Source organism: Lepus europaeus, chromosome 4 (assembly GCF_033115175.1).
Source record: "Lepus europaeus isolate LE1 chromosome 4, mLepTim1.pri, whole genome shotgun sequence".
NCBI lineage: Eukaryota > Metazoa > Chordata > Mammalia > Lagomorpha > Leporidae > Lepus > Lepus europaeus.
The window spans coordinates 107,906,523-107,928,066 of record NC_084830.1 but is presented as its reverse complement, the minus strand read 5'-3'; the positions used below and the strand labels follow the sequence as shown (position 1 = coordinate 107,928,066).

The following is a 21,544-nucleotide window of genomic DNA, read 5'->3' as shown; positions in this document are numbered from 1 at the left end:
CTTTTCGATGTGGTTTTGGATCTGATTTTCTAGTATTTTTTTGAGGATCTTTGCATCTATATTCATTGTATTTTTGAAAGATTTATTTATTTTTTTTTTGAAAGAGTTACACAGAGGGAAGAGAGACAGAGAGCTCAGAGAGAGGTCTTCCATCCACTGGTTCACTCCCCAGATGGCCGTAACGGCCGGAGCTGAGCCGATCCGTAGCCAGGAGCCAGGAGCTTCCTCTGGGTCTCCCACGTGGGTGTAGGGGCCCAAGCACATGGGCCATTTCAGCTGATTTTCCAGTCCACAGCAGAGAGCTGGATTGTGGAAGAGCCGAGACTCAAACCAGTGCCCATATGGGATGCTGACTTTACAGGTGGCGGCTTTGTCTGCTATGCCATAGCGCCGGCCCCTGCATCTATATTCATTAAGGGTATAGATTTGTAGTTTTCTTTTTGTTTCGTGTCTTTGTTTAGTTTTGGTATCAAAGCAATGCTGGTATCATATAAAGAGTTTAGCAGAATTCCATCCTGTTCAATATTTTGGAATTGTTTTAAGAGTATGGAAGTTACTTCCTCTTTGAATGTTCTGTGGCATTCAGTAGTAAAGCCATCAGGTCCTGGAATTTTCCTTGATGGAAAATGTTTGATTCCTGCTTCAGTGTCATTGATTGTTTTAGGTTTGTTTTGGCTGTCTGCATCTTTTTCATTTAATCATGATAGCTTATATGAATCCAGGAATTTATTATTTTCTTTAAGGTGTTCCAGTTTATTAGCATATAGTTCTTCATAGTAATTTCTTATGATCCTTAGTATTTCAGTGGTGTCAGTTGTAATGTCTCCTATTTCATTTCTAATTTTACTTATTTGACCTTTTTCTCTCTTTGTTAGTCTGGCTAGAGGTTTGTCTATTTTGTTTATCTTCTCCAAAAGCTAACTTTTTTGTTGATATTTTGCATTTTTTAAGTTTCTTTTTTTATAAAATATTTATTTATTTGAAACTCTAACACAGAGAGAGAAGGAGACGCGGGGGTTGAGGGGTGTGTCTTCCATCTGCTGGTTTACTCCCCATTGGCCGCAACAGCTGGAGCTGGGCTGACCCATAGCCAGGAGCTTCTTGCAGGTCTCCCACACGGGTGCAGGGGCCCAAAACTTGGGCTGGCCATCTTCTACTGCTTTCTCAGGCCATAGCAGAGAGCTGGATTGGAAGTGGAGCAGCCGGGAGTTGCACAGGTACCCATATGGGACGCCGACCCTTCAGGCGGCGGCCTAACCTGTTATGCCACAGCGCCGGCCCCTTTTTTAAAAGTTTCAGTTTCATTTATTTCTGCTCTGATCCTTATTATTTCTTGCCTCCTGCTATTTGGGTTTGATTTGTTCTTATTTTTCTAAGTCTTCAAGATATATCATTAGATCTTTAATTTGAGACATTTCTCTTTTTTAATGTAAGCACTTAATGTCATAAACTTATCTCTTTTTTTTTTTTTTTTTTTGACAGGCAGAGTGGGCAGTGAGAGAGAGAGAGAGACAGAGAGAAAGGTCTTCCTTTTGCCGTTGGTTCACCCTCCAATGGCCGCTGCGGCCGGCGCACCACACTGATCCGAAGGCAGGAGCCAGGTGCTTATCCTGGTCTCCCATGGGGTGCAGGGCCCAAGCACTTGGGCTATCCTCCACTGCACTTCCGGGCCATAGCAGAGAGCTGGCCTGGAAGAGGGGCAACCGGGACAGAATCCAGCACCCTGACCGGGTCTAGAACCCGGTGTGCCGGCGCCGGTAGTCGGAGGATTAGCCTGTTGAGCCACGGCGCCAGCCTAAACTTATCTCTTAATACTGCTTTTGCTTTATCTCACAGGTTTTGATATATTGTTTTTTCATTTTCATTTATATCAAAAAAGTTTTTGATTTCTTTTTTAATTTCCTCGATGACCCATTGATCATTCAGTAGCATGTGGTTTAATTTCTAAGTATTTATGCATGTTCTATTATTCTTCTTGTTGCTGATTTCTAGTTTTATTCCTTTATGATCTGAGAAGACACATGGTATGATTTCAGTCTTTTAAAATTTGCTGAGACTTGATTTGTGGCCTAATATGTGGTCTATTCTAGAAAATGTTTCATGTACGAAGAGAAGAATGTGTGTTCTGTAGCTGTTGGATGAAATGTCCTGTAAATGTCTGTTATGTCATTTTGCTCAAAAGTATCTTTCAATTCTTTTGTATCTTTATTGATTTTCTGTCTGGGTGATCTACCCATTGATGAGAGTGGAATGTTGAGGTCACCTACTATTATTGTATTGGAATCCGTTTCTCCCTTTAGGTCTAATAGTATTTGCTGTATATATCTGAATGGTTTTGTGTTGGGTGCATATACATTTATGATTGTTATGTCTTCTTGCTGAGTAGAACCTTTTATCAAAATATAATGTCCTTCTTTATCTCTTTTTACAGTTTTTGATATAAGTCTGTTTTATCTCACAGCAGGATAGCTACACCAGCTCGCTTTTGGTTTCCATTTGCCTGGTCTTTCTTCTTCCAGCCCTTCACTTTCAGTCTGTGTGTATCTTTATGAAGTGAGTTTCTTGTAGGCAACATATAGTGGGTTCATGGTTTTTTGCCCATTCAGTCAACCTCAGTTTTTTGGTTGGTGAATTTAACCCATTTACATGCCAAATTAATATTGGTGGATAAGAACTAAGACCTGTCCTTTGTTGATTGGGTAGAGATTCTGCCTGCTCTGTTAGTGAATTTGGCGGAGACATGTGTTTCACGATGTTTACTTTTAATGCAGAATGTTCTTCAGGATTTCTTGTAGGCTGGCCTGCTGGTGGTGAATTCTCCCAGTTTTTGCTTGGTCATCTAATGGTAGCTCATATTTAGCATCAACTTTCTTCATTTTTTAAAATTCTTTTCTCTTTATTTTTGTTTGATTGAGTTATTTCAAAATTCTTGTCCTCCAGATAGAAAATTCTTCTTCCATTTGATGTATTCTGCTTTTAAATGCTCTCATCATATTTTTTTTTTTTTACTTCACTGATTGAAGATTTCATCTCCAAGCCACCCCCTCTAAACATTTTTTATGGTTGACTTTACTAGCTTAATGGCAGTACCCTGCACTGATCTGAGTTTTGTGTTTGGAATTTTAGACAGTAAAGGTAGCCTTTTTGATTTTCTTTGGATGAGTTAGATCAATATGTGATCTTTCAAGCAAAAAGAAAAGAGAAAAGGCTCCATGGGAAATGTTTCAATAAATAAAATAATTGATTTGTTAAAGAGAATTTGCATGTCTGCTTTGTATTGTGTCCTATTTCTATTAGGTATTGGCTATGCAGAGATGAACAGAACAGACTTGATCCTTGCTTTATGTGACTTAATGTTGAGTGGAGTTGACTTACTGCTATGATTTCCCACATTCTTTTAATAAGTTGATGGGCACTGTGATTTGGCAAATGAGGGATTCAGAATGAGAGGGTTTTTTTGTTTGTTTGTTTGTTTTAAAGATTTTATTTATTTATTTAACAGATAGAGTTACAGACAGTTAGAGGGAGAGACAGAGAGAAAGGTCTTCCTTCAATTGGTTCACTCCCCAGAGGGCCACAATGGCCGGAGCTGCACCGATCTGAAGCCAGGAGCCAGGAGCTTCTTGCTGGTCTCCCATATGGATGCAGGGCCCCAAGCACTTGGGCAATCTTCTACTGCTTTCCCAGGCCACAGCAGAGAGCTGGATTAGGAAGAGGAGCAGCCGGGACTAGAACTGGCGCCCATATGGGATGCCAGTGCTGCAGGTGGAGGATTAACCTACAGCACCACAGCGCTAGCCCCTTAAATGAGAGGTTTTTTTTCAAACTTAATTGACCACAGCATGCACTTGAGAGTAAAGCTGTATCTTATTTTAATAGTGTTGCTCAGAACATACTTTGAGAAATATTAAGTGACCCTAAATGGTAGACCTAATGATTTGGAAATGAGACTTCTTCTGCATTTAACTTGAAATGGTTAGTCTCCATATTGAGAGGTGGATGGTTTTAGTTAACAAATCCATTGTACATGTGTAATGGTGAATTTAGGGTATATGCTATTGGAAAATGTTATGTTAGAAAACCGTTGGCTCTTAAATAGTTTTTTGAAAAGAAACTGAACGTATGTAGGTAAATAAGACTAGTAACTACTTGGGTGGGACAAAATAAATAAAAAGTTTCATGACTCTTCAGAGTTGACATGGACTGTGTGAGTATGAGAAGTAAATCCATCCAGACTGCTTAGCTAGTTAGACACTTGAAGCTAGACTGCTTGCATCCTGTGTTCTGACTCACTCCCAGCTCTGCCAAATTTTGTCAGCCCTTCATGGGAATTTTACTTAGTGTAAATAGGGTTTCTAACCTCTTTCTCACCCATTTATTAGAAATTTCCAGTGAAATTTTAAAAAAAGGTTTGTTTATTTAAAAGGCAGGGTTACAGAGAGAGGGGGAGAGACAGATATTCCAACCAATGGTTCACTCCCCAAATGGCCACAATGGCTTGGGCTGGGCAAGACTGAATCCAGGAGCCTGGAACTCCATCCCTGTCTCCCACATGGGTGCAGAGGCCCAAATACTTGGGCCATCTTCTGTTGCTTTCCCAGGCACATTAGCCAGGAGCTAGATCAGAAGAGAAGCAACTGGGTCTTGAACTGGCGCCCATATGAGATACCAGTGTCACAGTTGATGGCTTAAGCTGCTGTGCTACAACACTGGCCACCACTAAGAGGGATACGGTGTTTTGCCAGAAACCCAGGCCACCTGAGGAGAAGCAAATGTAGTTGCTTGCTAAGAGTATATTGGAGTATCTAGGGGGATGAACCACATACTCTTTTATGTTTTGGGCTGGGGTAGGCTTAAATGTTGAACATGATTTCTTTATATTGGTAGGAAGATGACTGTTTTGGTTGGTGCATCTTCTGGGGTTAAAGTGTTTTCAGTCAATTTCTGTGAGCCAGTAAATTTGCTTAACCTAATAGAACAAGGGTGTTTTGTAAAAGGCCATTTCTGGTGAGATGTTGTAACCCTTGCACCTTTTCTAAAGCTGGATTGTTAACCGGAACAAGATAAAAACATTTAGTTTAAAATGAAACATGATCACAATAGGCCAATGCTGTTGTTTTATATATCTAACACAGTTTTTAAAAACCAGCCTTCTAGAGATTTGTGATTCAGCCTCTGCGCATCATTTTTAAGAACTTACAGCTCACTGTCACAGTGCTTTCCGTATTTTTTTTTTTTTTTTTTGACAGAGTGGATAGTGCGAGAGAGGGAGACAGAGAGAAAGGTCTTTCTTTTTGCCGTTGGTTCACCCTCCAATGGCCGCCGCGGCTGGCGCATCGCGCTGATCCGAAGCCAGGACCAGGTGCTTCTCCTGGTCTCCATGCGGGTGCAGGGCCCAAGGACTTGGGCCATCCTCCACTGCCTTCCCAGGCCATAGCAGAGAGCTGGACTGGGAGAGGGGCAACTGGGATAGAATCCGGCGCCCCAACCGGGACTAGAACCCAGTGTGCCGGCGCCGCAAGGCGGAGGATTAGCCTGTTAAGCCACGGCGCCGGCCTTCCGTATGTTTTTTTTTTTTTAATTGATTTTTTTTTTATTTGAAAATCAGAGTTACACAGAGGGAAAAGGAGAGGGGGGGAGGGTCTTCCATCCGCTGGTTCACTCCCCAATTGGCCTCAATGGCCTGAGCTGCACTGATCCAGAGCCAGGAACCAGGAGCCAGGAACTTCTTCCAGGTCTCCTACATGGTTGCCGGGGCCCAAGGACTTGGGCCATCTTCTACTGCTTTCCCAGGCCATAGGAGAGAGCTGGATCAGAAGTGGACCAGCTGGGACTCAAACCGGTGCCCATATGGGATGCCAGCACTACAGGCATTGGGTTTACCTACTACTCCAAAGCACTAACCCCCTCCATATTGTTTTAAAGTACCATATATACAATAGAATTACATACTGTTAATGCCAGCAGTGCTACAGAGTTTGTCCTAACAGTTGCTCAGAAATCACTCTCTCCAAATCCTTTTTTTAAAGTTTATTGAGGTTTAGTTTTCACAGAATATCTTAGTCTGTTTTTTGTTGCTGTAACGAAATACCTGACTGGGTATTCTATAAAGAATAGAAGTTATTTGGCTCATAGTTCTGGGAAGTCCTAGAAGTACCAGCTCTGCTCAGCATCTGGTGGGAGCTTTAGGGCTGCATCATCACATGGCAAAGGGCATAACCTGGTGACACAGAGCAAGCCGCTGGCTCAGTCTCCCTTCCCTTTCTTAGAAAGCACCAAATGCCATCATGAAAGCCGGCCCTCACTGCTTCATCTATTTCTAATGACCCTCCAAATACCGTACCAGCAACATCCAAGGCACTTCAGAAAGTTTGTGGAAAATGCATACTATGAACAAATACGCATTGATTTAAAAACGTTTTGCATAAAAATTAACATCTTTCCCATGAACTTTTTGTAGCACCCTCATATGAATTTGGGGATTAAATTTCCAGCACATGAACTCTATGAATTTCAATGTAGTCTTTTAACCACCACCAGAATCAAGATACAGAATAGTTTGATGTATCTCAAAATTCCCTCATTTCATTAATCCATCTTCAGCCCCTGGCAGCCACTATGTTCCTATAGTTTTGCCTTTTCTACGATACCATATAACTTATATTTATTAGATATATCTAAATACATATTTGTATTATATATTTATATTATAGACTATATATTCCTTATTGATTCTTACTCTGAAAAAAACTTGGTAAAATTCTGAAATTCAGATGTTTAAGGAGAAAAAAAATGGTCATTTGCTTGGTCCATTCAGTGCTACCTGATACTTCGTGGCTGCCTTAGAGTTGGAATTGTATGTCTGTGCATGGCCCATTCCCATTCTCCCACGTACCTAGCATTAGTGATGTAGAGTATGTCTAAGGTGATCATTCTCGGAGAGTATTTTATGTTCGTAGTTCATTTTGAATTGGATGTGACCAACAGTTCTAGCTCAGAATTAAATATTTTTGGAAACTTCCCTTTAGTACAGAAGATACCCCCATCTTAAAAAGTAAAGTAAATGCAAATTGCTTCCAGTAAAATATTAGCTCGAACAGGTATATAAACTTTTATTTGATAATGTTTGTGAGAACTGTTATTTTTTTGTACTTTTCTAAAAGTAGTTGGGTGGGAAATAGGAAGAAAATAGTTCTATCTCACAAAACTAGGACATCTGGAAATGCACACAGTTTTCTACCTAGAATGTTTCAGATGCACAAATATTTGAAGGAATGTATTTAAAAATCACAGTATAGTGTCTAGTATCATTATATAAGAGTATTTTGACACTCTTGTGCCTATATTTGCTTTCTCAGTACTATACACAAAAAGATACAGTGTAGTTATCTGTTTATTAATCACTATTTTGTGAGTTACAGATATACATAGTTATTTTATAGGCCCTTTTATTATCCTTGACGTGCCAATGGTGTCTTCAGATGAAATGTGTCAAGTTACACACAGAAGGATCATTTTGTTTGTCCTGATTGGCTTATTGAAATTTATGGAGCTTAAAAAATTAGGGAATCTTTTTTTTTTAAGGCTTTGAAAATGATTCTGTAGAAGACTTGAAAGAGATGACTTCAATATCCTCTCGGAAGAGAGGTAAAAGAAGGTACTTCTGGGAGTATAGTGAACAACTTACACCATCACAGCAAGAGAGGATTCTGAGGCCATCTGAATGGAACCGAGATACCTTGCCAAGTAACATGTATCAGAAGAATGGCTTACACCATGGTAAGAGAGGATTGCAGTAAAAAATTTAGTTTTGCTTTAAATAGAGATACTGCATCATAGTGCTTCGTGTGCCCAGTTACTCAACTGTTCTTAGCAAATGACTGCCCTTTACTTACAAATAGCTTTAACCAATGTTGAGAACCATCAGTTAAGAAGAGAGGAGACACCATGTAAACACTGTTTCCCTTTTAGTCCCTTCTTACTCTACTTGCTCATCCAGGAAATGGCAAGGAGGTTGCTATTCCTGACCTGTCATAGTTACTGTAACAGAAGAGCTGGGGAGAAAGCAAATGGGCTCTAGCATCTCTCTCTTCCATTCTTGTCTAATCCTCAGATCTAAATGTAAATGTGGGGAGATTGGATTTAAAATGGTGGTGGGAAGAAAAGGGAAGGAAGTGAAAAAAAAAAAAGAATAGTTATGGAGCAAAGGGTAGAAAGAAAAGACATGAGGAGTCAGAATTGGAAGAAAGAAGTGTATAATCCTAGGCACGTCACTTTTTTGAGAGAGAGAGAGAGAGGTGGGTCAAAACCAAGAGTCACAGTCCAGGTCTCCACATGGGTGGCAGAACTCAGCTACTTGAACCATCACTGCTACCTCCCAAGATCTGCATTAGCAAGAAGCTAGAGTCAGGAGTTGGAGCTGGGTATTGAACCCAGGCACTCCAGTGTAGGAGAGAGGCTTCTCAACTGCTTGATTAAACACCTGCCCCAGGTGTATCAGATTCTGAATTTTGAACCTGGATGTTGTGATTAAGTAGATTTTCTTGTACATAAATGTTGTTTTTACCTAAAAAGATGAGAAAGGAGAAAGTACTATTAAGCTTGATGCTCCATAAACAGTTTTTAATATTCACTCATGCTATAGATTTGAATTGCTAAGCATTTTTAAGGACAGGACTTGTATTTGAAGTATACTTAGGCCTCATTTTTTTCCTTTCTGTTGGCATCTGGGCCTGTACTGTACTCTCAGTGAATAATAATCAAGGTTTTGCTTTCTATCAGTTTTCTACCAGAAATGAAAAGATAAGTCAAATAGATAATTCTAGGTTGCATGTGATGTATAATATGGAAATTGTTTGGTATACTGAAGAAGTTTGGAGGGCAGAGCCATCCGTTTTGTGTGGAGTCTTAGGTTGAGACCACTTGAGTTTTCTGTAATGTTATTTTTCAGCACTTCTTAGAAGCTTTCAAACAAGGTGATCCTTACTTGTTGGATTTCTTTTAAAGATTTATTTATTTATTTGAAAGTAAGAGTTACAGAGAGAAATCCTCCATCTGCTGGTTCACTCCCCATCTGGCCATAACATCCAGGACTGGACCAGGCAGAAGCCAGGAGCTGGAAGCTTCTTCCAGGTCTCCCATGTGGGTAGCAGAGGCACAAAGACTAGGGCCATGTGCTGCTGCTTTTCCCAGGTCATTATCAGGGAGCTGGATGGATCAGAAGTGAGGCAGCTGGAACTCAAACTGGCGCCCATTTGGGATGTTGGCATTGCAGGCAGTGGCTTTACCCAATATGTTGGAACACTGGCCCCACTTGTTGGATTTTTGAGTCCAACATAAAAACTTATATGTTTTACAAATTTTCGGTGCCAGGATCTAATACACATTGGTTTGGGTAAAATCTCCAAACTTTCTTACCACATGTTGTGCACTATCCCTGATTTTTGTGTGCAGTTAAACTTGCCCTCTAATCCTGAGATTCGAGATACTTAGTACTACCATGGAAATAGTTGGGAATTTGTCCGCTAAAGCTAGAAACCCGGGGGTAGCTAAGCAGTTGGAAAAGGTTGGAACCATTTCTTACAGCTGCAGGATGAGGAGAAGTGTTACTTAAAATGTGGCTGTGGAAAATGCATCTCATTAAAATAACCTAACTTAAACTTCTTTTGAACTGTTGGTAGGAAAATATGCAGTAAAGAAGTCACGGAGAACTGATGTAGAAGACCTGACTCCAAACCCTAAAAAACTACTCCAGATAGGCAATGAACTGCGCAAGCTGAATAAGGTGATTAGTGACCTGACTCCAGTCAGTGAGCTTCCCTTAACAGCCCGCCCAAGGTCAAGGAAGGAAAAAAATAAGCTGGCTTCCAGGTAAATGCTAATAATGTTCACTCATGTGAATAAAGCCCAAGAGGTGAGGTTAGACACTAAATAACTTTATAGAAAAGATGACCTTCAAAGGTCATATCTTTCTTTTATAATACTATAATACTATAAAAATGAATGATATACATGTTTTATAGAAGAAATTTTTAAGAGTGGAGAAGTGAATGTATTCAAGTGTGTATTCTAGTATAACAATGAAAAAGATTACTTTTGTTAGCAAGTGAGATTTATTGAAGTATAACTTACTAGTGGTAAAATTCATCCCTTCCGATGTGCATTTTTATGACTTTTATGTTTTATGACAAACATATCTAATCATATGGCTGCCACTACAGTAAACATTTTGAAGATTTCTCATCGCCTTAACAAATGATAAAAGCAAGCCCCTTTTCCTACCCTAGCCTCTCACAATCATGATTGTTTCTATCCTTATCATCTTGCCTTTTCTAGAATGTCATGTAAATAAAATAGACTGTTTATAGCCTTTTGAGTCTAGCTTTCACTTAATGAATTTCATCTGTTGTTGCAAAGAATTATTTATTTTTATTACTGAGTAGTATTCCTTTGTAAGGATATCCTACAGGTTGCCCATTCACCACTTGAAGGGCATTTGGCTTGCTTCTAGTTTTATGAAATTTATTAATAAAACCATCATGAACATTTCACTTACAGATGTGTGTGTGTGAACATAAGTTTTCATTTCTCTTGGATAAACACCCAGGAGTGTATTTTTAACTTTGTGAGAAACCTTCAAACTGTTTTCCAGAGTAGCTATATGTACTTTTTTACATTCTCACCAACAACCTGTGAGGATTCTGCTTACTTCATATCCTCTATAATACTTGATATTATTAGTTTTTGTTTGTTACCTTTTTTTCACTACTCTAACCCATGTATACTAGTCATAGCTTGACTTTTGAATGTGTACTGAAATTAAAAATATAAATTTGGATAAATTATTGAATGTATTTTCTTGGTAACTCAGTTTCTTGCTAAACATCAGTAGGCAGAGATTATTTTGTTTGCTTGTAGAAAATTTCTGACAGCAGCAAAAAGAAGTATATTTTGAATGTCACTTGAAAAGTGAACTAATCACTCCTTCCTTTCACAGAGCTTGTCGGTTAAAGAAAAAAGCCCAATATGAAGCTAATAAAGTGAAATTATGGGGCCTCAACACAGAATATGGTAAACATAAACTTTACAGAATTTCGGCTTTTTTGGCTTTCTAAACCTTTCTTAAAATTTTTATTAGTTTTTAATAGATTCAGTGTGATTTGTAGATACAATTGTAAGAATATAATGATATTCTATTCTCTTCTTCTCTCCTCCCTTTCCCTCTCTCCTTACTACTCTCCCTCTGAATCTCTTTATTAATTTTTTTTGTTTTTGAGATAATATATTTTATATTTATATTACAAAGTAATATTAAGTATTATAAGTAATTTAAGTATAAATAAAAAGTCTTAATATTTTGCCAAATAAGTTTAACAAGTAAAAAACAAAGATAGTAGTTTAGTGGGAATATAAAAAATGGCTCTAAGCAATATTGAATGGAAAAATTACCATTTGAAACCAACTAGAGAAAATTGTAAAGTAATCAAAGATCATTTAAACGATAGTAGTATAACCTTCTTAATCATTGGTTTGACAAAATTATAAGAAAAAGTTTTGCAAAACTATATTTGCAGCAACACTGATATTTACAGAGTTTCTCTTTTCTTTCTTCCTTTTTTTTTTATGTTAGCTCCTACATGTAAGGGTGAACATGTGGTCTTTGTCTTTGGGTCAGGCTTATTTCACTCTACATGATGTCCCCTTGTTGTGTCCATTTTGCTGCAAATGGTAGAATTTCATTCTTTTTTACAGCTGAAAAATATTCTATTGTACACACACACACCACATTTTCTGTATCCACTCATGTGGTAATGGACATCTTGATTGGTTCCAAATTTTGGCTATCGTGAACAGTGCTGCTGTGGACATGGTGTACAGGTATCGCTTTGATACCTGTGTTCAACTCTTTTGAGTGTGCATCCCCAGTAGTGGGATTGATGGATCAAATGGCAAGTGTATTTTTAGTTTTTAAAAGAAGTCACACTGTTTTCCACAGTGGCTGCACTAATTTACATTCCCACCAACAGTGTATAAGTGTTCCCCTTTGTCCACATCCTTGCCAACATTTGAAGCTCTCTTGTGTTTTAGATTTTAGCCACTCTGAGAGGGGGGAGGTGATAGCTCATTGTGGTTTTGATTTGCATTTCCCTGATGGCTGGTGATGTTGAACATTTTTTCATATATATGTTGGCCATTTGTATTTGTTCTTTTGTGAACTGTCTGTTGAAGTGCTTTGCCCATTTCTTAGCTGGATTGGTTGTTTTCTTTTGTTGTTGAGCTTTTTAAGTTGCTGATATATTTGTGATATTAATCCTTTGTCAGATAGATGATTTACAGATTTTTTCCCCCCATTCTGTTGGATGTATCTTCACTCTGTTGATTGTTTTCTTGGCTGAGTTTGATATAGTCCTATTTGTTTAGTTTTGCTTTTGTTGCCTGTGCTTTGGGGGTCTTGTCCAAGAAGTCATCCCCTATGCCAATGTCTTGGGGTGTTTCCCGTATGTTTTCTTCCAATAAGTCTCAGGTATTCAGTTTAGGTCTTTGATCCATCTTGAGTTGATTTTTGTATAAAGTGAGAAGTAGGAATCTAATTTCATTCTTCTACATATATAAATCCAATTTTGCCAGCACCATTTGTTGAAGAGATTATCCTCATTCCACTGTAAAATCTGAATACTTTTATCAAAAATCAGTTGGCTATTTGTGGATTAATTACTGGACTTTCTATTCTATTCCATTGATTTGTGTATTGGTTTTTATGCCAGTACCATGCTGTTGTAATTATATAGGTTTTTTTTTTTTTTTTTTTTTTTTTTTTTTTTTTTTTTTTTTTTTTTGTGACAGGCAGAGTGGACAGTGAGAGAGAGAGACAGAGAGAAAGGTCTTCCCTTGCCTTTGGTTCACCCTCCAATGGCTGCCATGGCCGGCGCGCTGCAGCCGGCGCACCGCGCTGATCTGAAGGCAGGAGCCAGGTGCTTCTCCTGGTCTCCCATGGGGTGCAGGGCCCAAGCACTTGGGCCATCCTCCACTGCACTCCCGGGCCACAGCAGAGAGCTGGCCTGGAAGAGGGGCAACCGGGACAGAATCCGGCGCCCCGACCGGCACTAGAACCCTGTGTGCTGGCGCCACAGGCAGAGGATTAGCCTATTGAGCTGTGGCGCCGGCAATTATATAGGTTTTTAGTGTGCTTTGAAGTCAGGTATTGTGATGCCTCCAGCTTGATTTTTCTTGTTCAGGATTGCTTAGGCTATTTGGGGTCTTTTGTGATAGCATATGAATTTTAGGATTGTTTTTTCTAGCTCTGTAAAGAATGTCATTGGTATTTTGATAGGGATTGCATTGAATCTGTAGATTCTTTTGGGTAGTATAAACATTTTAATGCTATTGAATCTTTCAATCAGTGAGCAAGGAATATCTTTTTATTTTTTTGTTTCCTTGATGATTTTTCATCAGTGTTTGATAATTTCATTGTAGAGATCTTCCACTTCTTTGGTTAAATTTACTCCTAAATATATGATTTTTAAAAAATATTTGATTTTTTTTTTTTGTATCTGTTGGGAGTTCTTTCTTGATTTCTCTTTCTCTGAGTTCATTATTAGCAGACAAAAAAACTTCTGTTTTTTGTATGTTTATTTTATAACCTGCAACTTTCCTGAATTGGTTTATCAATTCTAACAGCTTTTTGGTGGAATGTATAGGTTTTTCCACGTTCAATATCATGTCATCAGCAAACATGGATAATTTGACTTCCTGTTTTCCAATTTTGATCTTCTTTAGTTCTTTCTCGTCTCTAACTGCTCTTGCTAAATCTTCCAGTAGGAAGATTGAATAGGAGTGGCAAAAGTGAACCTCCTTGTCTTGTTCCAAATCTGAGGGGAAGGGCTTTCAGATTTCCCCATTCACCGTGATATTGGCTGTTGTTTTGTCATATATAGCTTTTATAATTTTGAGGAATGTTTCTTGTATATCTATTTCGTGGAGAGTTTTCTTTTATATCATGAGGGGATGTCAGATCTTTTCAGATGTTATCTCTGCATCTTGAGATGACCATGTCGTTTTTGCTCTTCATTCTATTGATGTGATTTATGACAGGGATTTGTGAATCTTGAACCACTTTCGCATTTCTGGGATAAATCCCACTTGATAGTGATGTATCATCTTTTTGATGTAGTTTTGGATTCAATTTTCTAGTATTTTGTTGAGGCTCTTTGTGTCTGTATTCATTAAGGATATAGGTTTGTTTTTTTCTTTTTGTATCATGTGTTTGGATTGTTGCTTTGGCTTTGGTTCCAGGTAAGCCCAGGATTGTAGGCTCTTGCGTGATTTCTTTTTAAAGATTTTTTTATTTATTTGAAAGTCAGAGTTATACAGAGAGAGAGAGAGAGGCAGAGTAAGAGAAACAGAGGTCTTCCATCCTCTGGTTCGTTCCCCAATTGGACAGAACAGCTGGAACTATGCCGATCCAAAGCCAGGAGCCAGGAGCTTCTTGTAGGTCTTCCATGGGGGTACAGGGGCCCAAGAACTTGGGCCATCTTCTACTGCTTTCTCGGGTCATAGTAGAGAGTTGGGTTGGAAATGGAGCAGCCAAGACTTGAACCGGCACTCATATGGGATGCTGACACCGCAGGTGGTGGCTTTACCTGCTATGTTACAGCGCCAGCCCCTCTTTTGTCTTAATGTTGTCCATGTCTATAAATGATACCATGGACTAGTCTGCTGCAATTTGTAGGTATAGAAGTGTGGCTTTGAGATGAATAATTCTGATGAGTTCAGTGTTAGTCTTCCTGACAAATGGATAGCCAGGGCCTTATTCTTGGTGCTGAGGGGGACAATGGTAGCTGCCCCCTTGTCCTACTGCAAGCCTGAGTGATGCCGGGGCTTGTGACACCAATTACTATGGCTCTAGGACTATGTGATACACATGGGCCCATCCTCTGGTTCTGCTAGGTGAGTCCAAGTGGTACAATGGCTTATAATACTAATAGCCCTAGTTCTAGGACTAGGGGATAAGAACTCAACCCTGTTTCAGTCCTACAAGGCAACTACAAGGTATACAGGAGATTTTTATTCTGGAGGGCATGAGTCCAGAGAGGTGGAATGCAGGTAGATTCCTCCCTATTTCCACCGGGTAGATTCCAGTGGCACCAAGAAACTTAGAACGAATTGTTTGGGGCCAGGGCTGTGACACAGTAAGCTGTGGCCTGCAGTGCAGGCATCCCATATGGGTACCAGTTCGAGTCCCTGCTGCTCCACTTCTGATCCAGCTCTCTGCTAACATCTTGAGAAGGGAGCAGAAGATGGCCCAAGTCCCTGGGCCCCTGCATCCACATGTGAGGTCCAAAAGAAGCTCCTGGCTCCTGACTTTGGCGTAGCCCAGCCCTGGTCATTAAGGCCATTTCGGGAATGAGCCAGCAGGTAGAAGATCTCCCTCTGTCTCTCTTTCTCTCTCTGATTCTGTATGTAACTCTCTTTCAAATAAATAAATCTTTACCAAAAAACAAACAAACAAACAAAAACCAAAAAACTTGTTACAGTACTGGTGTTGTAGGGTACAGCAGGGTCATTATCCAGATCTCCCAGAGTGGGAGCAGATTTTTTAGGGGCTGCTTCTGGTGTTAACTCCCAGTTACTAAGGTGAATCCCCCTTGCTTACATAGAGTGGGTGAGCATAGCTTTGGGGCTAATGCCCAAAAACTCCCACAGTTGCAGGATGCCAAGGATTTGTCCTTTGCCCCATATGTTGCCCTAACTCTGACTATGATGCTGATAGGAGAACAGAGGTGTGCTGTATAACTTTTCGCTGCCAAGTATAATACTCTGTGGAAGTGGGGGAGGGGAAGGAAACAAGGCGGCATCCCTGCTCCAAGCCCAGCTGTTGCTCAGACCCCAGTCAGCTCTGCAGACTGAAGTATAAGTCAGTAGGTGAGTGTGGAATTCCCTCTCAGCTAAAACTATGAGTGGCGGGGCACACAGCGATTTCTTCCTACCTTGGCATGGTAAGATGGCAGCCACAGCTGGCAGCTGGCTGTGTTGTACAACTGGAGCAGCCGTGTCTCTGTCTCCTCTGGTCCCACGGAGTCTTTGTGCTTTATTTTTTTTTTTTCCCCACTTCTTTGCTGAAAATTTACATCAGTCAGATCCCCAGAAACATAGTCCCTCCTCTGTTCTTTTAATATCCCAGAGCAGCTTAATTTAGTGTGGCTATGCCCTATTCTGCCATCTTGGGTCTCCCTTTTCAGAATTTTATTCACCGCCTGTTAACTTCGCTGACTGCTTTTTTTTCTTTGGTTTTGTTATTTATTTTTCTTGTGTTCTTCCCAGCTTTTGGCTAGTCTCCTTTTTATTCATCAGTTCAGTTAGCCACATGTTCACTTTCATTCATTCTTTTTTTTTTAAGGCTTATTTTACATATTTGAAAGGTAGAGTGACAGGGAGAGAAGGAGAGACAGAGAAAGGTCTTCCATCTGTTGGGTTGCTCCCCAAATGGTTGCATCAGCCAGGGCTGCGCCAAACCAAAGCCAAGAGCCAGGAACTCCATCCCAGTCTCCCACATGGGTGGCAGGGGCTCAAGTACTTGGGTCATCATCGGTTGTTTTCCCAGGCATACTGGCAGGGAGTTGGATTGGAAGTGGCACTTTGATAATGGGATGCTGGTGTCCCAAGTGGTGGCTTAATCTGCTGTACCACAGCCTGGCCCCACTTTTATTCATTCTTTTCTTCCTTTTAGTATGTATGTCTGTATCTGTGGCTCTTCAAAGCCAAATTTCATCTGTACATGAATGAACTGATCCACTTGTTACCACCATAATTTGTTACTTCAATTTTATAATTGTGTTGCTAGAGTAGTCCATTTTGTTGACTGACTATAATTTCCCTTGTATTAAGTAATGATATTTTAACCTTTGTGCGGATAGCTTAGATCTCTGTTTCCCCAAATTTGACTGTTTGTTGGAATGTCTGAGCACTTTTTAAAAAAGATTTATTTGAAAGGCACAGTTTACAGAGAAAGGACACACACACACACACACACACAGAGAGAGAGAGAGGGGAAGAGAGAGTGAGGGAGAGAGAGAGAGAAATCTTCCATCCTCTGGTTTACCCCCCAAATGGCCACAACAGCTGGAGCTGGGCCAGTTTCTGGTCTGAAGCCAGGAGGCAGGAGCTTCTCCCACATGAGTGCAGGGACCCAAGGACTTGTGCCACCTCCCAGTGCTTTCCCAGGCATATTAGCAGGGAGCTGGATTAGAAGTGGAGCAGCGAGGACTTGAACTGTCACCCATATGGGATGCCACTATTGCAGGCAACAGCTTTACTACGCCACAGTGCCAGCTCCTTGAGTACTTTTTTTTTTTTTAGTTTATTTATTTCTTTGAAAGTCAGAGTTACACAGAGAGAGAAGGAGACGCAGAGAGAAAGAAAGGTCTTCCATCTGCTGGTTCACTCCCTAACTGGCTGCAACAGCCAGAGCTGAGCTGATTAAAGCCAGGAGCCAGGAGCTTCTTCTGTGTCTCCCACATGGGTGCAGGGGCCCAAGGACTTGGGCCATCTTCTACTGCTTTCCTGGGCCATAGCAGAGAGCTGGATCAGAAGTGGAGCAGCCAGATAAAACCAGCTGGGGCCAGATAAAACCAGCTGGGTTTTATCCATATGGGATGCCAGTACTGCAGGCAGCAGCTTTACCCACTATGCCATAGTGCCAGCTCCCTGAGTACTTTTAAAATACAGATTTTTTTAGGCTTCTCCTCAGATCTTCTGAATTGGAATCTGCAAGTGGAGCACAGGAATCCATATTTTTAGATTTCCTAGGTTATTCTTATGTAATCATCTGGCATATTTGGAAAGCATTGGTTTTAATATAAACCAGAGTGCTTCCCAGTCTTTCAGATCATTGTACCTCTAGAAAATCATCTCTCAGGCATCCATGTGTAATAAGGAGTAGGCTGCTTGGAGGAGGAGATCCTTCCAGGCCGAGGAGATCTTTATCTCTTGTATCTGGAACTCTTTCATAGCAAGCATATTAGGGGATTGGGAAATTTTTTTGATAAAAACTACCACCCTCCGTGCTCAGTTTAAGCCTGGTATCATGACAGTTGGTATGTTCCTTTGCCTCTAAAACTGTCTTCTTCAGTTTGTGACTCTTGGGTAAATTGTGTCTTAAAGTGGAACAGTGTGCAAAATGATCAATTTTTTTGTTTTGTTTTGTTTTTTGACAGGCAGAGTGGACAGTGAGAGAGAGAGACAGAGAGAAAGGTCTTCCTTTGCCGTTGGTTCACCCTCCAATGGCTGCCGCGACAGGTGCCCTGCGGCTGGTGCACCACGCCGAGCTGAAGGCAGGAGCCAGGTGCCTTCTCCTGGTCTCCCATGGGGTGCAGGGCCCAAGCACTTGGGCCATCCTCCACTGCACTCCCGGGCCACAGCAGAGAGCTGGCCTGGAAGAGGGGCAACCGGGATAGAATCCGGCGCCCCAGCTGGGACTAGAACCCGGTGTGCCAGCGCTGCTAGGCGGAGGATTAGCCTGTTGAGCCACAGCGCCGGCCAAAATGATCAATTTTTTAAAAAAGATTTATGTATCTAGTTTAAAGGCAGAGTTACAGAGAGAGTACTCTTCCATCCATTGAGTCACTCCTCTTGTAGCCTGAATGACCAGGCTGGACCAGGCCAAAGTGGGGAGCCAAGGAGCATCTTCTGGGTCTCCCACATGGGTGCAGGGGCCGAAGCACTTGGGCCATCCTCTGATGCTTTCCCAGGCACATTAGCAGAGAGCTGGACAGGAAGTGGAGCAGCCGAGACTCCAACCAGTGTCCATTTAGGATACCGGTGATGCAGGTGGCAACTTTACCTGATATGCCACAGTGCCAGCCCCAATTGTGATTTGTTTCTAGGGATTTTCTTAAGTTTAGCATGAGGTCTGGGATGTATGCACTCAATAAACTTTGTGCAGTTTTCTTAATCCTTTACCTGATTATCTTATTTCCATTTGTGAAAGTAGAAAGAGGATTACCAGCTGTGAAGTTTACAACTTGTGAAATGAACTGATGTTTTTATTCTTAATGGCCACTCAGGAACTCTAATCAAGATAAACAAATTAGGTAAAACAATAGTTGGTTTGTTAGAATGGAAGTAATATCCATTTTCTTATATTCTTTCTTGCTGTTGAAGCAGAGCTCCCATCTGCTGGTTCACTTCTCAAATACTCACAACCACCAGGGCTCGGCTGGAACCAGGAACTCAAAGTTCTCCTCGTGAGTGGCAGGGACTCAACTATTTAAACTGTCACCTGCTGCCTCCCAGGGTCTGCATTGGTAGGAAGCACTTGATGATAGGGGATGTGGGTATTTTAACTGCTAAACCAAATGCCCACTCCCTATTGAAGCATTTTGACCTTGAGCTCTGTGAGTGATGCCCTTGTTCTTCCTGGGTATCCAGAGGTTACTTTATTACTGCTTTGTGGAGCAATTACTATCTATTATCTGTCTGTTAACCCATGGGTTTCTAGAATTCTTGATTCAAAATCAAAGACATTTGAAAAATATCTTTAAGGCATTTTATAAGAATAGAGGCTTGTCAAGTTTATATCTTGAAAAGTGAGGCCATTAAAAAGAACATCTATAATTACTATAATTTCATACAAGGAATGACATTTTTGAAAGCTAGATGCTTTTATTTCTAAAGCCACAGTTTTATGGCAGGGTGAGAGCTCTTCCCCTATACCCTTTCTTTGCCTCCTCTGCCCTCTCGTCCCCAACAGTATGCTTGGATGGTCACTGCCAAGATTTGAGAAGACCTATTCTGCTCTGTTTTTTAACTTTTATTTAATAAATAAAAATTTCCAAAGTACAACTTTTGGATTATAGCAGCCTTTTCCCTCCATAACCACCCTCCCACCCGCAACCATCCCATTTCCCATTCCCTCTCCCATCCCTTTCTTCATCAAGATTCATTTTCAATTATTTTTATATGCAGAAGATCAATTTAGTATATATTAAGTAAAGATTTCAACAGTTTGCTCCCACACAGAAACACAAAGTATAAAGTACTGTTTGAGTACTAGCTATACCGTTAATTCACACAGTATAACACATTAAGGACAGAGGTCCTACATGGAGAGTAAGTGTACAGTGACTCCTATTGTTGATTTAACAATTGACACTCTTATTTATGACATCAGTAATCACCTGAGGCTCTTGTCATGAGCTGCCAAGGCTATATAGAAGCCTCTTGAGTTTGCCAACTCCAATCTTATTTAGATAAGGCCATAGTCAAACTGGAAGTTCTCTCCTCCCTTCAGAGAAAGGTACCTCCTTCTTTGATGGCCTGTTCTTTCCTCTGGGATCTCACTCACAGAGATCTTTCATTTAGGTGTGTGTGTGTGTGGTTTTTTTTTTTTTTTTTTTTTTTTGGCCAGAGTGTCTTGGCTTTCCATGCCTGAAGCACTCTCATGGGCTTTTTAGCCAGATCTGAATGTCTTAAGGGCTGATTCTGAGGCCAGAGTGCTGTTTAGGACATCTGCCCTTCTATGAGTCTGCTGTGTATCCTGCTTCCCATGTTGGATTGTTCTCTCCTTCTGTTTTATTTTTTATTTTATAGTGTTTCTTTTTTCTTTTAAAGCTAATTTTTTAACTTGCTAAAAATATAGGAGAAACCCATTGTTTAAGTCCAGATTCTTGCCAATGTCCTTACTTGTATTTGAACAAATAGTGGTCTGTCTCATTTATTCATGGAGAAAAAGCATAAGGGGATCAATGCTGTGGCGAAACGGGTTAAGACACAGTCTGTGGTGCCAGCATCCTGTTTTGATTCCTGTTCAAATCCCGACTGCTCCACTTTGAATCCAGCTCTCTGCTAATGTGCCTGGGAAAGCAGTGGAGAATGACCCAACTGATTTGGGCAGCTGCACTCAGGTGGGAGACCTGGATGAAGCTCCTGGCTCCCAACTTTAGCCTGGCTCAGACCTGGTCCTTGTCACCATTTGAAAAATGAATCAGCAAATACAAGATTCTCTCTCTCTCTTTCTCCTTCTCTTTTAAATCTGCCTTTCAAATAGATAAATAAATGAAGAAGCATACATTGTTGTTTCATATTGTTCTATGGGTTAGCTATACTTTCCTTGTTTATTTTAATATTGGCCCTGCATATAGTTTTAACTTGTTCCCTTCCCCATTATTTCTTATTTTCTCTGTTTAACCTCTGTCTAGATTGCCCTTTTTTCAGTAGTTTCAGTATTACTAGTTGAGGAAGAGCAAATTATAATCAAGAGATTACTGCTCTATGGTTTTCTTTATGCATGGCCTCACAGATTGAATTAGGCCAGGAAATCTCTTCTCTTTCTCTCTCCTCCCCTCTCCCCATCCCCCTCCCTCCTTCCCTCTTTCTTTCTTTTGAGAAAGTTTGATGAGATCCATTTTATTCCTTCATTGAATTTTTTATATAATTCACCATAAAAACTCTCTGGATTTTCTTTTGGGAAGAGTTTTTGGTTTTTAATTCCTGTACTAAAAATAGACTATTCAATTTTCCATTTCTTGTTGATTTTGTTAAGATGTAT

At 40.4% G+C, this 21,544-nt stretch overlaps 1 protein-coding gene across 1 annotated transcript in view; it reads left to right on the top strand.

Annotated features, from left to right (window-relative positions):
• The window catches only part of CREBRF (CREB3 regulatory factor), an 81,324-nt gene that overhangs the window by 43,782 nt on the left and 15,998 nt on the right, over positions 1 to 21,544 (top strand). Inside the window, exons 5-7 of the mRNA XM_062188677.1 lie at positions 7,585 to 7,779; positions 9,681 to 9,870; positions 10,997 to 11,070. Of these exons, the coding sequence (XP_062044661.1) occupies positions 7,585 to 7,779; positions 9,681 to 9,870; positions 10,997 to 11,070 (459 nt within the window). The remainder of the gene's footprint in view (positions 1 to 7,584; positions 7,780 to 9,680; positions 9,871 to 10,996; positions 11,071 to 21,544) is intronic.